Here is a 21,780-nt window from a genome sequence, read left to right on the forward strand (position 1 = left end):
AGGTTAAACCTATGCCAGCACTCATGCACTGTCTGTTTTGAAACATATCATTGTTTTACAGTGGGCTTAGAGCCAGCATTTTGCTTACTAGTAGGGGACTCTACTGTTACTGTTGTTTTCTTGCTTCTTATTTGTCAGCTTCCGTGTGATTTCCTTCCTCATCTGGTGTTTGTCCTCCCCTGGAGCATGAACCGTTGCCTATGTCCTTCGGCTGCATCCTTTCAGGTGCTACCTTCTTAGGTCGAGCCTAGCAGGGCACTTGTGCTGCTCTAGGAGGCATGCTGTATCTACTCTGGGGGCTTAGACCACACCACCGCTTTCCATTTGTTTCTTTCTGTACCTGCCAAAATGGCTTTCTTATCATTGGGGAAACATTGCTCATTGTCCCACCTTTGGGTGTGTTTTAACTTTTGGGGGGACTGCCCCTGGTACATTTCCTCATACTATTTTGTTTCTGTATGTCTTCCCTGGCGCAGTCTTTTTTTCTCTAGGCTTGTTTATGCAAGCCGTTTGGAATGGTGGCTACCGCGGCCCAGAAAGGCTTTTCCTTCACGTGGTGTAGTTGATGAGCTTATTTGCTTATTTGTTTGTTCACGCTACAGCGGGCACTCATTATCCCTGCAAGGCTTTCCCACTTTCATATATTTTTCATTCATATGCTTCATTAAAAAAAAAGTAAATAACATTTGACAGACTCTGCCCCAAAGTATCGTAGCACTTTTCCGACTTCTCTTATAGCGGGAGCAGGGTGCTTTGATATTTACTGTGATTTATGTGCTTTATTAAAAAAAAAAATGTAATTGCGCTAACTCCACCATAAATGTGGTATTGTTGATGTGCTTACTTCTTCATGCTTACCGCGGATGCTCATTCCCCCCTGTAATGCTTTCCCGCATTCATCTAGTTGACATGTACGTGCTTGATTTAAAAAATAATAATAATTTGCACAAACTCCGCCCAAGGTATCGGAGCGTTTTTTCGATGTTTTTTTAAATATTATAGTCATACCAGTTTACTATGCGGGGCAGAATAAAATGTATTGCGTGGTTCACGTGCCTTACGTCTAACCATGATCCATTACCAGGCGATGAAGTGCTTTATCGACACCTGGCTTTTTTCCTATATAGGGTTGATTCCCCATAAGATTATCCTGTATATCTACATGAATATTTAAATCTCAACAAAGAATTAGGGGGCCCGGCCATAAAGCCAGCTCTGTGTTAAAAAAAATCCATCACCTCAGCTTTATTAAAATTTGAGAGATATATAGAACAAATTGTGAACCAGGCACCCCCTACCCCTACCGCACATTCTGGAATTGCCCACAGGCCAAATGTATCGTCTTTAACTCATTTGCGGTGACCTATCAATTTGTTGGCTAAAATTGCAACCCCTCTTGCGACTGACCCTTGACGGGTGCATGCCAATATTGATAAACCTAGATTTTTCAACTACTCCGCTTATCCCAGGATATGTGAGTCTCTTGCAAACACACAGTGTCGGCCTTAGAATACCGTAGACCCCTTGCAACCCTGCCCCTCTTATTTCTGTCATTAAGACCACAGATATCAATAGTGCAGATCCGGACTTTACCTCCTGCCATAGATTACAGAATCAAATAACCACCCTTCCCTGCTGCTGCTAGTAAACTTAATGCTCACAAAAAATGATTTATCATGAACCGTACCCAGCCATCCTGTGCTTGACTGCTGTGACATTTGACATGCATATTGTGACTGAACTGGACTTAAAACCAGCTAAAATCTTTCAGCTAAATGATTTTCCCAGAGGGAGGCATATTTTGCACTTAGAGAGCAGGTTGAACATAGGGGTTTGAATACACGCACCTGTCAGCATGCAATCTTTTGATCTGCAGCCTCGCATCAGACAGCGGCAGCAAGCACTTCACCCAATTAAACTACCTTATCAGCAGGGCTGACGATAACAATTCACCCTAGTGGTTGTTTATTTATTCTCTGGGATCAGAATGTATTTCTTAATGGCTGTAAAACCAGAGTGACACAGACCGTCCCTGTGCCAATAAACAGTGGTGTCGTCGAGACAATCTCTGGAGCATTGTAAGAGATACAACTCGAAGGACTTGGTTCCCTATCAATGGAATTAAACTGATCTTTTCACTTGCATGCTGATGATTCGCGACTGCATTTGAAAGTATGATTCCTGGAAGACATTACCGCCCTTGGCAAGTCATGGGTGTTGAATTACTACTAATATCCTGAATTACGCAGCGCACCTGGCAATGAATGTAGCAAACACAGTAGATTGCAAACCATCCATTGATGAATCTTTAATATTGCTGGGCTTCAGAATGAAAAAGAACTTTGATCTCCAAGTGTAAATTCATGTTTATAACTCCATACGGCTCCTCCCAGTAGGCCTCAATTAAGCAGCATGGCTGATAGACTCAAGAAGATCAGTCCACATCACACCCATTCTGGTATCTCTAAACTGGCTTGGCTAAGGGGCACATGCATCAAGCATTTTTGCCTGCAATGCAAAAAATGCTTCTCAGGTGGAGCAAACCCTATTTTGCGATGCGGTAACCAGTTACTGAATAATAAGATGGATTTGCGATGCGCTACTAGGAAGGAGCGACTCTCATCGGCAGGTAGGAATGTTTTGTGACCGAAATGAGCTTGTAAAACATTCACATTTTACCACCTACTTTAAGTAGGTGGTAACCCATTCGCAAATGGGAAAGGGGCCCTCTGGCAATGGTAAATGGAAGCAATTAGCATTACTGACAGGATCAGAAATGCCAAAAGAATTGTCCAACACGTTCACCCCATATATCTATGTACTTACTCGTGCTCACAAAGAGGAATGTTCAGCGAGAGACTGCAGAGCACCACAATTAACAGTCACAGACTTTGTTCTAAGGGATCGGATTTTTGTGTGTAAATATATCTAATGTATATTTTAGATTAGTAAATCTTAGCCACGCGACTGAACGAACACCTTATGATCTCGAGTATGACCTATTTTCTTCAGGTGCTTTAATTATTACTGAACTGTAAATCTAAAAAAAAAATTTGAAAAACGTTTGGGTGAGTTGTTTGACTTGTCATCATTTGCTTCCTAAAACACCACCCTTTTGCATCAGGGGAGAGGCGCGTAGCAAAGTCACTAACAGCTGTTGCTAAGGTATGCACAGGGACAACCAAAGCTCAGTTACTATAAAGCTTTGAATCAGAGCTTCAATTTCCTCTTTTGTGCAAAATCAATTCCATGCTTAATTGGCCACAGTTCCACATGATACAATAAAACAAAGATGCATGTTGCTGCTTTGTTAAAATGCTTCGTTTTATTTCAGGATACTGCAAAATCTAAAGGTTCTCCTTCTAAAGAAGTTGCTCCCCGCTGTGCAGCTTCCACCGTGAAGAAGCCTGCACCAGCCCCTGCCCAAGTAAGTGCTGCATCAAGTCTTGTGCTCAATAAAGAGTTTTCGAGTAAATGCTTCAATAAGAGGATTCTCCTTTCCTGATTTAAGCCACCTACCCCTGTATTGTAGTTGCACATTTCTGCATACACTGTTTATTCACAGACTGCTAGCAGAAAATACATCAGTTACTTGCCTGTGATCCTTATTGCTCTTAGTCTTACTTTTCATCTCCTCGTCCCTCATGAGGTGTATCTGACCTCCAAGAATGTAATACATTTGCTAATTTGTTCAACACATACATAACTGTGGTCAACAGTCTATTAATCATTTTGAGAACGATCAATCCTGCATTGGGCTGATATCAATACAAGCTTGTTTACCAATACATAATCTGAGCATTACCCATTTTCACCTTGTCCTCGTCACAGTTCTTACTTGAAGGATAAGGTCAATCCAACTTGCAAAAACCACAAGGAGAAGAAATATGTGTGTGACACAAGCACCCGTTTCCTAATCACACCAACATAGGGTTCCACTTGCTATTGCCTAAAAGATGCTACACAGGTCTAGAAACCATTTCACCATGAAGGCAAAGTGACCGTGCAGTGTAAAGGCAAGAGGAGATGCTCAAGAAGTGTTCTTCCAACCTTCGCATGGGAAACAGCTTTATCTTCTGCCAGGAGGCTAGCAATCCTTTAGCAAGCCAACCATTCATCCCAGTCAGAAGGTCCACTCTGCCCAGGTACAACTATAAGTAACAGCAGACCAGCTAATGCCACATCGGAGCTTTGTGGCTTGAAATGATCTCCGTACCATGCAAGGCAATCAAACATTTGTGTTTAAAGATTTCATAACTAATTTGTTGACTCAAGGCAGTAATGCAGACGGGCTGGACAAAGAAAAAGTTAGCTCGATATTATTTCATAGCCATGGAAAATTAAAACCATTTACAAGGTATTCTGACATAATAAGCACACAAATGCTTCTGTCCAATTGTCAGCTGCTGTCAGGGATTAACCTCTGAGATCCCCATTCCCTCTATAGTAACGATCGTCTGAACACCATAAACTCCTTTAATTGAGTTTTGACTGAAAAAAAACATTTCCTGCCTTTGCTGCCTTGGCCTTTGACAAGAATTTGATTAGGATCTTCTCCTGTGTGCTTATTTACATTTGAGTAGAAACGTTTGTTTGCCAGATGAGGCCTTACACATCTTTGTAAAGGTTAATAAAAGTACTGTTGTAAAAAGAACAGAACAGTAGCTAAAGAGATGGCCAGAACCAGCTTCGAGCCGAGTCCCATATTCATGGACTCCACAGTGTGTTCAACTATCAGCCGGTCACACAAAACTTATATTGGGTCTGAAAAATATGGTCTGCATCCTGCCAGTGACTCTCACATCTTTTTGAATAGTGGAAGCTTTTCTGGTCAAGGAAACTGAGTTATCCCATTCTTAAACTCTCCAGTCTGATAGAGACGTGTAGCCACAGATTACTTACCATAGAATCATCCCCTGGTGTCCGACTAGATCTGGAAATTTTGGGGGAGCAGTACCCCATTGCACCGTTAGGCGGTGTCGTTCGAATCCATGTGTCATCGTTTGCACCGTCTGCACTGGAAATTACACGTGCAGTGCCTATTTTGGGACCAACATAGTGCACCAATGTCAGTTCTGTTCGAGGCATGTGGGCTGCTAAATTCATATCTTAGCATTAGATCGCCGCCTAGTGTTGGGTCCGGATGATCGCACATTGTTGTCCTGGAAGAGTCTTCGAAGTATCCTGAGATAGGTGGCTCCTCCCCTGGACTACAGTGCGCATGGGCATCGGCTCCATCCCCAGATTGTTTTTTTCCGCCATTGGGTTCGGATGTGGTCCCGACTTCTCTTTGTCGGAACCGAGAAAAACTAACTTTTTCAGGCCAAAAGGCCTTGTATTTTCTAGCGTCGGTATTGTTCGCGCACGGTCTCGGGTTCTTCCAACTCTTGAAGTTGGATTCAACGGAGTCTACACTCTTCGAACATCGAGGCCTTCTCATCGCGACACGACTACACCTTTACAGCATGGAGCGGAGTCCGTTTAAGTACTGTCCGCTCTGTGGGTCCAAGTACCCACATATAGACCTCCACCCGGTCTGTAACAAATGCCTTTCACCGGACCATGACGACGGCAAGTGTAAGGCTTGCGCTCAATTCAGGTCGAAAAAGACTCTCAAGCTTCGGCGCGCGGTGCGCCTGGAGGCCAGACAAGCGGCCCCCGATCCAGAAAACATCTTCGGCGACCAGGAAGAAGATGAACAGGGTCATCTTCTCCAAATCTCCCCACCCGAAACGGAGGTCGAGGCGGATCCGGAGGACGACGACGGAGTCGCGGGTCAAGACCTTCAATACGTCGACGAGGTAGGGGACGTCGAAGAGATTTATGGGGCCGCGGCAGATAGCTCTGGAGACGAGCTATGCCCGAAGGTTTCGAAGATCAAGATCGGGTCACGGGATCGCCAAGTGGCCTTACCCAAGACCCAGTGCCGCAAGCCACGGCCCCGCCATCAGGCCCGGCCACGGACGTACTTGCTGGGCAAGCCGGATCGAAACCGAAACCGAAACCTGCGGTGTCGACGACACCTAAAATGGCCGACCCGAAAACGAAACCGAAACTTATGGACTCGAGCGTCCCTAAAATGGCGGCCGGCCCACAAAAACATACTGCACCCGCTGCCGCATCGGCTCCGTCGGGCTCCGGTCCGCAGAAGCCGAAGAAGTCGATCGATTCCGCTGGAACGAAATCGGCGCAGGAGGAGGGATCCTCTAAAAAGGGTGGTCGGCACGGATCAACCGCTGCGACACCGTCCAAGCACGCCAAGGCCAGCGGCGTAGTGGATACGGAACCGACTCAAGCGCACGATCAACTGCTGGCACGTCTGCGCATCGGTCCAAGGACTCTGGGTCGGCGTCAACGGCATCGGCGCCCAAACCTCAGAAGGGCCACCATCACGTCGGATCCGAGGGGAAGGTCAAGACGTCCTCGTCAGCGCCAAAAGCCACTGTGGATGAAGCGTCTCCCATCGCCGCTTCGCTGCAGAGAATCAGGGAAAAGGCCGCTGCTACGTCGGCTCCGTTACCGTCGCCTCAGACGCCGAAGGATGCTCCGGCCAAGCCTAAAAGCAAGCTTCTCTTCCTTCTGCCGCCGAAAGAGGCTCCGAAGGCTTTTTCTACAAAATCGACGCCAAAGAAGGCGGATTCTTCTACGGCAGGGGTACCTTCAAGTCGAGAACTCGGATCCGAGGACGATTCTGAGCACTTCATCGACGCCAACACAGGCAAATTGACAATATACAAAAGAAGGATCACATCAGAGCCTCTAGACTCCTATGTTATCCCACTAAAGAAGAAAAAAGTTCCTCTGGACGCTTCTAACCTCATAGAGCCTATCCAGCCTCCTCCAAGAAGAAGCCCTACTCCCTCACCAGACCATTCTGATGGTGAGGGTTACAATGAGGAGGACCAATACACCTTCCCAGTAAATGAACCAGATGCACACACAGATGCATATGATGACATTGGTGACCAAGGCACCCAAGGTGTGGGGCAAGACCCACAGCCTTTCAGTGCACGTGCATCCCCAACAGAGGATTCTGCAGGTTTTCATGCACTAATTGAGTGGGCAGCTGCTAATCATGATGTGGACATGCATGCTGACCCGGTTGAAGAAGACTTTCTCTTTGACACGTTTTCAGTCTCTGAGAGGACTGTAAAGACACTGCCTATGCTCAAGGGAGTCCTCAAACATGCTGCGGACATCTTTAAGGAACCCACTAGGGCGAGAGTGGTCAATCCACGTATTGAAAAAAAGTACAGACCAGCACCTGCAGACCCTGCATACATTCGGGGACAGTTGCCGCTAGACTCCCTGGTGGTCGCCAATGCCCGCAAACGGGCCAACTCCCAAACAACGGGTGAAGCTCCTCCCCCGGATAAGGAGTCCAAAGTGCTAGAGGCAGGGGGCAAAAGAGTAGCTGCACAAGCTGCCAACTTTTGGCATATTTCTAATACACAAGCACTCTTAGCACGTTACGATAGGGCGCATTATGACACCCTAGAACAGATTGTACAACACCTGCCTCCAAAGTTTCAAGAGGGCACAAAACTGCTTATAGAGGAAGGAAAGTTGATCTCCAACGCAGCCATCAAGTGTGCACTTGACGCCGCAGACACAGCAGCTAGGGCGATCAACACTAGCGTCATGCTGAGACGACAGGCTTGGCTCCGCATATCTGGGTTTAAACCTGATATTCAGACAACAATCCTGATCGACTGTTTGGTCCAGATGTTGACACCACCCTCGAAAAGATAAAAAAGGACACAGAAACTGCTAAGTCCATGGGGGCCCTACAGTCACAACAGTTTCGTGGCAACAATTTTCGTCGCTCAGGTGCACGTGGAGTCACCAGAGGACAAATGGGTCAACAATCTCAATTCTCAAAAGGTGGAGCACAATCCTCGTTCACAAAACAGAACAAGGGAGGTTACAGAAATAACAGCAACAGAGGTCGCGGCAGAGGAAACAACACCTCCCGCTCCTCTACCCCAAGCAAACAGTGACTCTCTGTCACTGCCCCCCGACCACTTAACACCTGTCGGGGGGAGACTGCAGCAGTTCCTGCCCGTCTGGAGAAACATCACCACAGACAGGTGGGTGCGTCAACTAGTCCAGTATGGTTATTGCCTAGAGTTGAAATCCACTCCACCCAACATCCCGCCAAGGCAAAGGCCTATGTCCGCAGAGCACTTGCACTTATTGCAGCAGGAGGTAGTGGTGATGCTGCAAAAAGGCGCAATCGAGCTCGTGCCAGTGGAGGAGGAAGGCACAGGGGTGTATTCCCTGTACTTCCTTATCCCAAAGAAGGACGGATCTCTCAGACCCATTCTGGATCTACGTCCCCTAAACCTGTATATACTGTCAGAACATTTCCATATGCTCACACTGCAACAGATTCTTCCCTTATTAAACCAGGGGGACTTCTTAGCAACCTTAGACCTCAAGGATGCTTATTTCCACATACCACTACACCCGTCCCACAGAAAATACCTCAGGTTCACTATCCAAGGCAAACATTATCAGTTCAAAGTCCTACCCTTCGGAGTCACCACAGCCCCAAGGGTGTTTACAAAGTGTCTGGCGACAGTAGCGGCGCACCTCAGGAGGCAGGGCATCCATGTCTACCCCTACCTGGACGACTGGCTCGTTCAAGCCAAGTCAGAACAACAGTGTGCCGCGGACATGTCGACTACCATTCACCTCCTTCACGATCTAGGTTTCTCGTTGAACTACCCAAAGTCGCACCTTCAACCGGCGCATGTCCGGCAGTTTCTAGGCGCGACGATCAATACCCTGACAGCCGTGGCTCAACCAAACCAAGTCAGGATAGACAGCATGCAGTCTCTGATCCTGAAGTTCAGATCACAACACTCACTTCCAGCGAGAGTGTTCATGCAGTTGATAGGCATGATGGCCTCCTGCATCTTCATAGTCCCTCACGCACGGCTACATATGCGCCCGCTCCAGGAGTGCTTAGCAAATCAGTGGACACAGGCTCAAGGACAATTAACAGACCTAGTGTTGGTTACCAGTCGGGCATACGACTCTCTGCATTGGTGGACTCCACACAACCTTTGCAAGGGCCGACTGTTCCAGGAGCCAGTGCCACAGATTACCCTGACAACGGACGCATCTCTCCAGGGATGGGGAGCTCATCTGCTCAATTACACTGTGCAGGGACTATGGACGACGCAGCAACAGAAGATGCACATCAACTATCTGGAACTGATGGCAATCTTCATGGCACTCAAGTCCTTCATTGTACATCTGTGCAACAAGGTAGTGTTGGTCCGGACGGACAACATGACCGCGATGTACTACATTCAAAAGCAGGGGGGCACCCACTCGCCACAGCTGTCTCATCTGGCTCAGGGCATGTGGAAGTGGGCCATTCAAAGGAACATCTTCCTCATGGCAGAACACCTCCCGGGCAAGGACAATCTAATGGCGGATCTGCTCAGCAGACACAGCCATCAAATGCACTAGTGGGAGTTGCACCCATCTGTACTCCACCCGTACTTCCAGCAGTGGGGTCATCCGGAGATAGACCTGTTTGCAACAAGAGAAAACGCAAAATGCCAACACTTTGCCGCCAGGTTCCCTCACCCACAGTCGCAGGGGAATGCGATATGGATGAACTGGTCAGGCAAATTTGCGTACGCTTTTCCGCCAGCCCCTCTGATACCGCTGGTGGCAAGAAAGCTAAGGCAGCACGCGATGACTCTCATCCTAGTTGCTCCAACGTGGGCGCGCCAAGCATGGTACACCACGTTCCTCGAACTCTCAGTAGTGCCGCATCAAAGACTGCGCCTCACGCCCAGACTTTTGACGCAGAACCATGGAGAAATTCAGCATCCAGATCCCCAACAGCTCAACCTGGCGATCTGGCTCCTGAAGTCCTAGAGTTCGGATACCTTAACTTACCTCCAGAATGCATGAACATCATCAAGGAGGCAAGGAAGCCAACTACCAGAGCATGCTATGCTGCAAAATGGAAGCGTTTTGTCATTTACTGTACGGCTAATAACATCACCCCGCTAGATGCATCTATCCCTAACATCATTTGTTATCTGCTACATCTGTACAAGTGCAATCTAGCGTACACTTCCATTCGGATACATCTATCCGCCATAGCGGCTTATCTTCAGAACAGGCAGCATCTCTCTGTCTTCAGAGTGCCTGCCATTAAAGCTTTCCTTGAAGGTCTGAAACGAGTCATTCCCCCAAGAACACCACCAGCTCCGGTGTGGAACCTCAATGTGGTCCTCACCAGACTGATGGGACCACCTTTTGAGCCACTGCACTCGTGTGAACTCCAGTTCCTAACGTGGAAAGTAGCTTTCCTAATAGCTATTACGTCACTGAGGCGTGTTAGTGAGCTACAAGCGCTCACAATCCAAGAGCCTTTCATTCAGATTCATCCAAATAGGGTAGTGCTACGCACTAACCCCAAATTCCTTCCGAAGGTGGTGTCACAGTTTCATCTCAACCAAACTATTGACTTGCCGGCATTCTTTCAAAACCCACAAACGGTGGCGGAAAGAATGCTCCATACCTTAGATGTACGGAGGGCGTTGATGTACTACATAGACAGGACACAACCCTTTAGAAAGACAAAACAACTTTTTGTTGCCTTCGCACCACAACACAAAGGCAACCCTATTTCCAAAGCAGGAATAGCCAGGTGGATTGTTAAGTGCATCCAAATATGTTATCAAAAGGCCAAACGCACTCTAACGATACCCCCAAGGGCGCACTCCACACGCAAATTGGGGGCATCCATGGCTTTCCTAGGGAACATTCCTTTAGAGGACATTTGCAGAGCAGCCACGTGGGTTACACCACATACCTTTACAAAACACTACTGTGTTGATGTGCATTCCAAGCAGCAAGCTGCTGTAGGACAGGCTGTTCTCAAAACTCTCTTTCAGGTTTCTGCAGCTGGCACGGGCAACCGCCGCTGATGGAGGGACTGCTATGTATTCTATGCTAAGATATGAATTTAGCAGCCCACATGCCTCGAACTGAATATGCTACTTACCAGTATGCATCTGTTCTTGGCATGTAGGGCTGCTAACATTCATATCGCCCACCCTCCTCCCCGGTGCCTGTCGCAGCTGCAGATATACTATTGTATGCAGTCATTAGCATGGACATCCTTTACACTTTTCACTCCATCTTCTGCCACAATGGCGAAAAACAATCTGGGGATGGAGCCGATGCCCATGCGCACTGTAGTCCAGGGGAGGAGCCACCTATCTCAGGATACTTCGAAGACTCTTCCAGGACAACAATGTGCGATCATCCGGACCCAACACTAGGCGGCGATCTAATGCTAAGATATGAATGTTAGCAGCCCTACATGCCAAGAACAGATGCATACTGGTAAGTAGCATATTCATTTCTTTCTGCACCACTCAGCGCAGATCCAGTAAGTGCTTATCCTTAGTCACTTTCTGACTAGCTTTTTTCAATGATTTGCCATGGTCTTTTGAGTTTTTTCCTCCTTGTGAGGTAGGAATCTGATTGAAGAAGGCTGGTTTCAAGCCCTGCGGCGCCTGTCACCGTTTGATGTTGGTGACAGGCCCGCACCTGTTTGCCTTTGGTGCCTCAAGCTCCACACGACTCAAAGGCCTGCCCGATTGCCACTCCATGCGCCCGAAGGCCTTGAGGGAGCAATCCCTCAAGCTCCTGACAGCTTGACGTGCAATGCCATGACAATCCAGATCCTGGTCGGGAGGAAGGTCACGCGAGGGGTTGCAGAGTCCAAGTACCTTGTCGCAATTGAAGTCGTCTGGCCATTCCAGTAAGTCTCGCTCCCACAGGAAGAAGTTGAAGCGTGCTTCGACTTCACCTCGTCCATCAGACTATACAACAAGGGAGTGCCATCACTCGCCTAGCTCCACAGTTAAGCCAGCGCCTGCAACGACTCAGCGCTTCCCTGAGTTTCCAGGAGCCCTAGTGACTCCCGCCAAATTATGAGAATTTTATGAGGCTATGCACAATATATTTGGATGGCCTGTTCCCTCCAGCACATCTGTGGGCCCATGCAGGATTAGTCCACGCCAGTGGCTCCGGCACCAGTTGGGACCAAGGGATCCACGCCGGCCGTGCCATCTCAACCTTCCCAGGCGCCACACCCGAGGCTGATGCTTTGGCGCCGGACCTGAGGCTGATGCTTTGGCGGCATCCCCATTTATTTACCGACTCATGCATGGAGCCAGAGGGGCATCGTCCGATGCTGACTCCTGCACCGACTGGTGCCATGCCTTCCAGGCCAGAGCCTGAACCCTTTTTTATGGACTAGGACGCGGGGAGAAATGGTAGAGGTTGTTGGACCCTGAAGATTACCAGCCATTTAATACCAACGTGGAGATATGGACTGGCCACCATCAACTCACTGGGCAGATCGGTTTCATTGATGGTGGCCCTATGGCTCCATGCCTGGTTAAGGACTACGGGCTTATCTGGGGATACCCAAACATCACTTATGAACATGCCCTTTGATGACTCCGCCTCTTTGGAGGCCAGGTGGGTTCTGCACAGAGGTGCTTTAAGGACAGCAGGGCTACAGTCAGGTCCTTGGGCCTTTCCATGGCCCCTTGCCAACCCCAATCCACCTTTCACTGCTGTCGTGTTCAGAGAAGGGGATTCAAGCCACGTCTGCACCTGCCCAGCCACTGCAGCGAGCAAGCTTTACAGCCACTGCATGTCCGAGGACAAAGTACCTACCGGCCCGTGGGTTGGACTGTCAGCGGTCAGGTCAGCCCCCCCCCCCCACCCCTGGCAGCCTCCAAATCTTCCTAATCTGTCCTCTTACCATCATAGGCACCCAGTAGGTGTTAAGATTTGCCATCACCTGCCCCACTGGCGGCCCATAACATCGGACAGGTGGGTTTTGCAGATCAGCCGAAGAAGCTATTCCCTCCCCTTCATGACTTCACCTACCCCATGCCACCAACTTGCTACAAGCTTACAGAGGATCACCTATCTCTTCTCCACCAGGAAGTGGCAGCTCTTGGCCGAAGGGAGCCATAGAGAGAGTGCCGAAGCAAGAAGTAGCTCATGGCGGTTATTCCCACTACTTTCTGGTGCCTAAAAAGGACTGAGGCTTTTGTCCTATCCTAGGCCTGTGCCTTCTCAACTTCTTTCTCCAAAAGGAGAAATTCAAAAAGCTCACTGTCGCTCAAGTCCTGTCTGCCTTGGACCCAGGAGCTTGGATGGTTGCATTGGACTTGCAGGACACATATTTTCACATCGTCATCCTGCCTGCCCACAGACGTTGCCTGCGGTTCAAGGTAGGTCACGAGCACCTTCAGCACTGCGCTTTCTTTTTGCTTTACCAGCACCCCTTGGGTGTTCACCAAGGTGATGGCGGTGGGTTCAGCTCATCTTCAGAGATCAGGGGTGCCAGTCTTGATGACTGGCTGTTGCCGACGGGCTCTCCCCAGGCTGTCATTTCCTACCTCCAGACTACGGTAGACCTCTTGCATTCGCTGGGGTTGGCTATCAATGTGCCAAAGTCACATCTAACTCCCTCTCAGACTCTCCGTTTCATCGGCGCTGTTCTGGACAAGGTGCAGCTTCGACCCTATCCTCCCAAATGGCGAGTTTTGGATATTCAGGCTATAATACCAATGTTTCAGCCTCTATCCTGGATTTCGATGAGGCTGCTGGGCCTTATGGCCTCCTGCATCCTGCTCGTGACACATGCCGGCTGGTATATGCAGGCTCTGCAGTGGGACATGAAGTTCCAGTAGGCACAGCATCAGAGAAATCTCTCTGACACGTTCCAGATCTCAGAGGGAATTGCACAAGTGGTTAACAAACTGCAATTGGTCAGCGGCAGACCGTTCTCCCTTCCCCAAACAGATCTGACAGTAGTGACAGATGCATCACTCCAGGGATGGAGCTTCCATCTGAGAGCAGTGGAGATCAGGGGCCTCTGGTGTCCAGCGGAGTCCAGACTCCAAATCTACCTGTTGGAGCTCTTGCCGATCCAGATGGCATGGAGAGCCTTTCTGCCTCAATCACGGTAAGGCTGGTTCAGGTGTTCACGGATGCCACCACCATCCAGTGGTACTGCAAAAAACAGGGCAGCAAGGCATCGTGGACCCTTTGATAAGAGGCCCTGCGTCCCTGGACATTGCTGGAACAACAGGGCATTTCCCTGGTGGTTCAACATCTGGCAGATTCTCTGAACACCAGAATGGACAAACTCTGCGGAAGATGGCTAGCGGATCACAAATGGCATCTCCATCGGGAGGTGCTGCATGGTCTCTTCCAGCAGTGGGGCGAGCCTTGGTTAGATCAGTTTGCCACTGCAGAGAAAGCGCATTGTCAGCAGTTCTGCACAATGGAGTTTCCAAGGCTGCTCCCGCGTGGAGGCGCTTTTTGTCCCGAGTGGAGCACAGACCTCCTGTATGCCTTTCCACCCATACCATGCCTGCCCAGTGTTCTCAAGAAGATCAGGATTGACCGGGTCCAAGCCATCCTTGTGTCTCCGTACTGGGCACAGAGAGTCTGGTATCCCGAGCTGTTACGACAGGGCCATCAGTCCTCCAATCAGGCTGCCCCTTTGGGAAGACTCCACTCAAACTTGTCTACGCTCCGCCTTCTTGCGCGGAGGTGGTGACAGTTGACTGCTTTCGACCTTCCGCTTGAAGTCTGTGACATTATGTTGGCAGCCATGCGTCCCTCCACTTAGATGGTATACTTTGCCTTTGGGAAAAATTTGTGGCATGGTGTACAGAAAGACAGATCAATCCCTTTCTGCCCCTGTTTCTTAGGTTATTTTTTTCATTCTCCCTCTTGCCCTGCAGAGCTCTGCTATTGGCATATTCAAAGGTTATCTTTCTGCTATATCAGCTTTTCTGTAGTTATCTAACCAGCCATACCTTTTCAAATCCCCTATTGTCGATAGGTTTCTGAAAGTTTAACAACATTTGTTCACACCTTCTCCTTTAATTATGCCCCAGTGTGACCTCCATTTAATCCTCACTTTCTTTTATGTGCAATCTGTTCAAGCCCATGCGCAATGGTTCATTCAGGCTCCTTACCATCAAATCAGACTTTCTTGTGGCTGTATCATCTGCCTGGAGGGTCAGTGTGCTTCAGGCATGGTCATTCAAGCCCCCTTTTCTGCACATCTATCCAGATAAACTGGTACTTCGTACGAGAGCTTCCTTTCTTCCTAAAGTGGTCACTCCCTTTCTTGCAGGGCACCCCATCCCTGCCTACCTTTTACGCTCCAGGTCATCCCTTCAAGTAAGGGGAGCGACTTCATCTTCTGGACCCAAAAAGAGCGTTCTAAATGGACTGCACACAGGAGATCCAGGTAGACAACCAACTTTCCGTGGGGTATATCGGAGTGAAAAAAGGACGGCTTGTACTGAAAAGAACCATCTCACGATGGATCGTGCTCTGTATCAAAATCTGCTATGCATTGGCTAAGAAGCAACCCCCTGAGGGGTTGTGTGCTCATTCCACCAGAGCTAAAGTTGCGACCACTGCGTTAGCATGAGGAGTGCCGGTCCTTGACATCTGCCAGGCAGCAATGTGGGCTTCCTTGCACATGTTTATCAAACACTACTGCTTGAACAGTCAGGATTGTAGGGATGGGACTTTTTCCTGTTTGGTCCTGCAGGGCATCGTGTGAAATTGGTCCCCAGACCCACCTCCGGTGAGGTATTGCTTGGGTATCAATTCTAAGATAAGGAACCTGCAGCTAGAAGTCTCTATCAGATGAGAACGCCTTATCTGGTAGAGACTCTATCTAGTCGCAGACTCCTCACCAACCCACCCATCCTCCTCGCTCTGCGAACCGATTTCTAGGGACAGGGTTTTTCCCCTCTCAGGGCCTAGGTGTTACACACCAGTGGTCAAGGTGCTTCGTTCGTATCTATTAAGAAATCCCTTACCAGTGCTTATACTGAGGAACCAAAAGAAAATCTATTCATGTACAGCTAGGTACATCACTTAGTCATTATCCCTTACCTGAGTTCTCACATCGGACCAGGACATGAACAATACAGTCCTCGGACCACAAGAGGACACTACCTAAACGTTAGACCAATAGCTTTAAAACATCCAGATGTATTTCCAAATGTAGGTCCTGTCCTCTTTGAGGCCTGGGTTCACTGCTTAGCGCACTTCTCTATAAATCTATAAATGTGCACAATATACATTTCAATTGATATTTGCTTTTTTAACTATAATTTTACTTGACACCGTCAGCCACTCTTCTCACCTGATATATTCCAGCAAAGAAGACCTACTCAGAGAAAAAGTGGAACAACCAGGCCTGGGAATATGCTTCACCAAAACCTAGCCCACAATAAGTTTTGTGATCCCAATAAAATATTGCCATAAAATATATCATGAATTTGAATGCACCATTCTCCCTGGCAGGGGGGGGGGACAGTTTGCAGGGCAAGAAGGTGTCAAGAGGAAAGACTTGCCTCAACGCAGCAGAGTCCCTACATCATTAAGAACGTGTCTTCGAATTTCCAGAGGATTTTGAGAATTTCCATGTCTTTTGTATCACCTGTATATAATAGGCATGGCTAGCATTTCCAGAAAGGTTTCAACAAGGGCTCCTGTCTCTGAGGTGCGATGCGCCCTATTAGTATTGATGGAGGGGGATTAGGAGGAAGGATCTGACTGGAATGAAAGCTCAGGCCCTCAAGTCTGCTCCTTCATATACAACATGTGCTAATGATGCTCTGGCTAAACTGCTTTATTGCTGCTGCTGGAATTTTCCCAGCAGTCTGTGATTCCTAATGATTAGCCCATGACATATTGATTTCCAGTATCCTCTGTGTAGTTTTTCTACAATCCTTTTGAATCAATTATTTTATGGGTTTCTTTCTTTCCAGAAAGATCAGGCGTCCGCTGATCCACTAGATACATTAGCTGGGACTCTGCCAAAAGGAGATCCTTCTCCAAAGGACAGTAAGCCTCCTGTGGATAAAGTAAAGGTAAATTGTTTTATTTTTGTGGATGAGAGCGGTAGAAAGAATGATAGGATTGTAATTACAGAATGTCAGTGCTTAACTATACCACACAAAATGGAAGAATGAGTTGTGTCTTGCAATGAAATGTTGGCCCAGCTAGAATATTCCATGAAAGGAGTCAGACGGGTGAACATTCTGGAGAATAATAGGAGTAAATTCATATTTTCGGTATTTTAATAAAAATGGTTAGGCCCTGCCAGGGAAGTGTTATTTGAAAGCTGGGAAGATCTAAAAAATTGTGGGTAATTGATTTAGCACTAAAGGGGCTTGGGCTAATATATAGTCCTTTCACTTGTTTTCCAATGTGATGCCCCATTAAACTATGTTGGGTCACTAGGAATGGGCAGGGGCAAACATCTTTCCTGATTAAATCAATCATACAAAAGTAATGAGCCTTAAGTTGTCTTGTGAACACCTGATGCCCTTATTCCAAGCCACATTTGTGTTTCAGAGAGAAGATTGCTTCTCTTTCACTGAAACTATCTAGATCACTATATGTAGCACACTTGTTTAACTTTGTTTAGAGTATCTATCTGCTTGTGTTTTTCTTCATTGTTTCCTAGAGAACTAATGTGATGCTGGTCAGCATTTTGTGAACAAACGTCACTAAAATAAATCGCATATGAAGTAGTGACTGTGGGCTAGGAATTCTTCCTTATTTCCCGTGCTCAGCTGTATTTTTTACATCAGGACCTTGAGTAGATGCAGTCATTAATTTCTTTCCGGGTCACCTACTTTATGACTCACCTCCTTCGTATCCAATGAATGGTATCACTTCAAGCTGTGGTGGCCAACCCAAGTCAGGCAACAAGGGTTTCCCCCCTCACCTCTATATACTTCAACAACAGCCCTTGTCACCTCGTAAGCACTAATGGTAACCACACATTCAACTACATATGCCATATATAATTTGACCACCAACCTCTCCAACTATACATAATACAACAGAAAAGCCACTGCCATTGCCTGGAAACTTGTCTGACTGGATCATATTAAGCTTCTGCAAGCTGAATATCTCAGAAACAGAATTAATGCTCCTCAACTCAGAACACATCGCCAATCTCCTACCAGTTTTTAGGGCCAATAACCAATAGTGCAGCAGCACTGAGGACTGATTAGAGTAGGATTTGGATAGAATAGGATAGACCACTGAATATGAAATGTTGCCATTAAATGTGGTAAAGTACAAGATCTTGCAAATGTTGAGAGAAGGGAGTGAAGTTATCTTCTGGATGATGCTCAGTCGAAAACAGACTGTTTTGTGCTTTTTTTGTTTACATTGTCCTTGAAGGAGATTTTAACACTAGAGGGCACAGCTCAGTGGATGGGTGGATGTGTAAAGATTTCAAGGCTCTGGTCTTGGTTGAATAATTTGTTGGATTTCATTTGAGTTGACTTCCAGGAAGGGATGAGGCTGAGGCGGGTTTTTGAGGTCTGCCTTTGACAGTATGAGTTAAACCTAGGTATATTCTCTGCATTGGAAGATTGTTGTCGTATTTGCCCAGCATTGCCCATTAGGATTTCATGTAAAAAACGAATAGCTTTTGTGTCTGGAGGGAACCCTACGGAGCAATGAAGGTAGCAGTGAGGAAGTGGATGGGAGAGGACTGTAGGTTACCATGTGAATGACTAGAGAGAAAAGCGTTGAAACTCGTTTGCATTCTTGTTGCTGGATTGCAAGATTTATTGCTATTAAAATTTTGATAGTGCTTTTTTTGTTGTCCTGTTTTCTGCAGCTCTCAATGATTATGATTTGTAGGAACTGGTTTATACAGCAAAGTTTCTCTACTTTAAGTATTTCCTTCATATTACAATCCAACCTTTTGAGCGTACCTCTGTGCAGAGGTTTTGATTTTATGATGGTGCTGATGCACGTAGTTCAGCAAAGTTGCATATTTCAGTGTTTAAGGCATCTATTTTTTTTTTGGTCAACTCTTTTTATTGGCATTTTACATTTTCAACATCTCATTGAGTGCACCATGTACATCAAGATACTTTGTCAACTGTGCCCCGTTACCAGTGCGCTGACAGTGCAATGTGCTATGAAGGCGCTGTTGCAATTTCACCTATACGGCAGGTGACTAAGTCTCGGGCGCCCAGGCATGTCCGCAGCTTACAAGAGTCATTGCGTCCCATTTCTACGTGGCGAGACAAGTCTTACATGTGTAACTCAGTTGCAATCAAAACATTTGCAAGCAATAATATCAAAATACGGCATTGTCGCCAGGATTCAGTACAAAACGTCCCCTCATTCCCATCCCCAAGGCCCGCCCCCCCCTTTCAAAAAATGTGTTTGTCCCCTTTCTCTGTCCTACCGACTCTCCTCACCCTCTTATCGCATGCGTGCATCTCTATTCCTAGTACACCCTCGCCACATTCCCACGGTGGGCACCAGCCTGTGTGTTAGTGTTGTTGTTCGCCGCGCACCCCCCTCCCCTACTATCCACCATGCCTGCTGAGTCCCCCTCCGCCCTCTCAGCCGTGCCAGCCCTTGCCACCTGCAGGGTGTTGAGCATGCCCTCCCAGCACTCCGCCATGGGCTCTTTGCGTAGCCCCACTGTTTCCTCTTTCCTAATGGAGGTCCACTCCGCTCGGGCCCACGACAGGAGGGACAAGGTCCATGCCTGCACACTGGGCGAGTCACTTGCTTTCCATCTCTTTGTGAGGAGTCGCACCGCTGTTACCAACCCCAGGTCTAGAAAGCGGGACGACGCCTTGTCCTTAGGTGACCGCTTGAAGTGATGTAAGAGAAATTCAGGCCAGTTGCAAGGGATTGTGCGGCCAGTGCATTGCACGAGCCGGGCACTGATGTCCCTCCAATAGGTGCCAAGCCTTGGGCAGTGCCACAGAAGGTGAAGGAGGTCCGCATCCAGCACGCCACACCGGGGGCAAAACACATCCGTCCTGTGGAAGTATTTATTAATTATGACAGGGGTGAGATAGGCCCTGTGAATGATATATACTTGGAGCTGGAAAAGCACATGTTTCTGGGGATGCGCACCGGGCTTTTAAGTATCTTCTCCCATTCTTTGTCCGCCAGTGCGCGTCCCATATCGTGCTCCCACTTTCCGCGGAGAGGGGCCAGATCCAGCTCCGTATGTATCCGTAGGGATGCGGCAAACGATTTAATTAGATGCCTGCCCCTGCCCATGACGGGCAGGTATTGCATCGTCAAGTGCTGCGCCGGCTCCTCCGCAATTTCGCCCCATTCAATCGCCATTCGGGCCGTGAGGGACCTGTGCATGAGGAATCCCCCAGGAGGGAGCCCAGCCTCCGCAACCAGCGTTTGGAAGGGGATCAAGGCTCCGTCTTGGTATAAGTCGCCTAACGTCTGAACATCCGCCTCCTGCCACTGCTCTAGCATGTGAGCACCCCCTCGCCCCCTGGTGAGTCCTCCAGCGGCACCGCAGGCGCACATCGGAGCACTTTCCTTGTGAGGTACAGTGCCCTGCGGTAGCATTTGTACGCCACCCCTAGCAGTAGCGGAGTGGGCCAGGCCCTGGCCGCTAACGGGTGAAACATCGCGGAGATCCTTTCCATGGTGTAGGGCGGTTCGCTCGTAGCGGTATCCTCTCTCCCCCTGTCCGCTAACCAGCGGGCAATTCATTGGATCTGCGCGGCCAGATAGTAGTGCTCAAAGCAGGGGGTTAGGCCGCTTTTATCTGTAGGGATGAACAGTTTCCCTAGGGCTAGGCGGTGCCGGGATGCGCCCCAGATAAAGTCGCGCAGGATCCCGTTAAGTTTGGAGAAGAAAGATGCAGGCACGAACAGAGGTAGATTCGCAAAATAATAAAGAAGGTGAGGGAGCATCACCATTTTGGCCAGGCCACTTTGCCCGTGGGCGTCAGGGGGAGCGTTGACCAGAAGCCTATCTGTGCGTTGAGCGCTGTCACCACTCTGCCTAGGTTCCCGTCCATCAGGTCTGCCGGCCGACGGTAGATCTGGATCCCCAGATATTTAAACGTGTCCGCTTGCCACTGAACTCTCGTGCCCTGAAGGCTATACTCCGGGTCGGCAACTTCGCTGTTAAAGGCATAGAAGGGATGACTTGCTCGCATTTACCCGGAGCCCCGAGAGACCGGCAAAACGACTCAGTAGTGGGGCCAGCTGTTCCGTTATGTGGTTTACATCCCTGACAAAGACCAATAGATCATCGGCATATAAGGACACTTGATGAACGCCGTCACTCAGTGGAATTCCATCCGCCAGGAGCTGCCTCATGGCTGTCGCTAAGGGTTCCATGGCTAGCGCGAAGAGCAGCGGTGACAGAGGACACCCCTGTCGGGTGCCCCTGCCCACCGCCACCTCTTCCGAGATGTACAGCCCAAGCCGAACGCGGACAACGGGATTCTTATACAGTAGTCCCACCATCTGCAGGAAGTTCCCTTCCAGTTTTCAGTGTTTAAGGCATCTATAAATGATAAAATTTGCTATTATTGTGTGGGTTTTGGTGAAAACATATACTGTTTTTTCAAGGGGAAGCTAGCTATGAACATGAAGAGTTTGGATACATGCATGAAATTAAGCTTTAGCTTCATCCTCCTCCCTATCTTAAACCTGTGAAGAGTAGTTATGCTTCCTTTTCTCCTGTCTTTGGACTTTATCTTACTATACTGAGGTGTAGAGCTCAAAGCCCTCTTTTTTTGGTTCCACATTTTCCTCTCAAATAGAAAAAATCTTTCTGCATTCTTACTGCTGTCAGCATATACTCACTTGGCTGTTAGTAAACACTGAAACCTATTGATGGGAAAGGAGAAAAGACTCCCAA

General features: G+C 48.2%; 1 protein-coding gene across 24 annotated transcripts in view; it reads left to right on the forward strand.

Annotated features, from left to right (window-relative positions):
* Positions 1 to 21,780, forward strand: part of CAST (calpastatin) — a 685,784-nt gene that overhangs the window by 569,585 nt on the left and 94,419 nt on the right. For all 24 annotated transcript variants that reach the window (XM_078675414.1, XM_078675406.1, XM_078675407.1 and 21 more), the window contains 2 exons: positions 3,335 to 3,427; positions 16,875 to 16,976. In XM_078675414.1, coding sequence (XP_078531540.1) covers positions 3,335 to 3,427; positions 16,875 to 16,976 — 195 coding nt within the window. The remainder of the gene's footprint in view (positions 1 to 3,334; positions 3,428 to 16,874; positions 16,977 to 21,780) is intronic.

The sequence above is a fragment of the Lissotriton helveticus genome, chromosome 2_1 (genome assembly GCF_964261635.1).
Source record: "Lissotriton helveticus chromosome 2_1, aLisHel1.1, whole genome shotgun sequence".
Taxonomy (NCBI): Eukaryota; Metazoa; Chordata; class Amphibia; order Caudata; family Salamandridae; genus Lissotriton; species Lissotriton helveticus.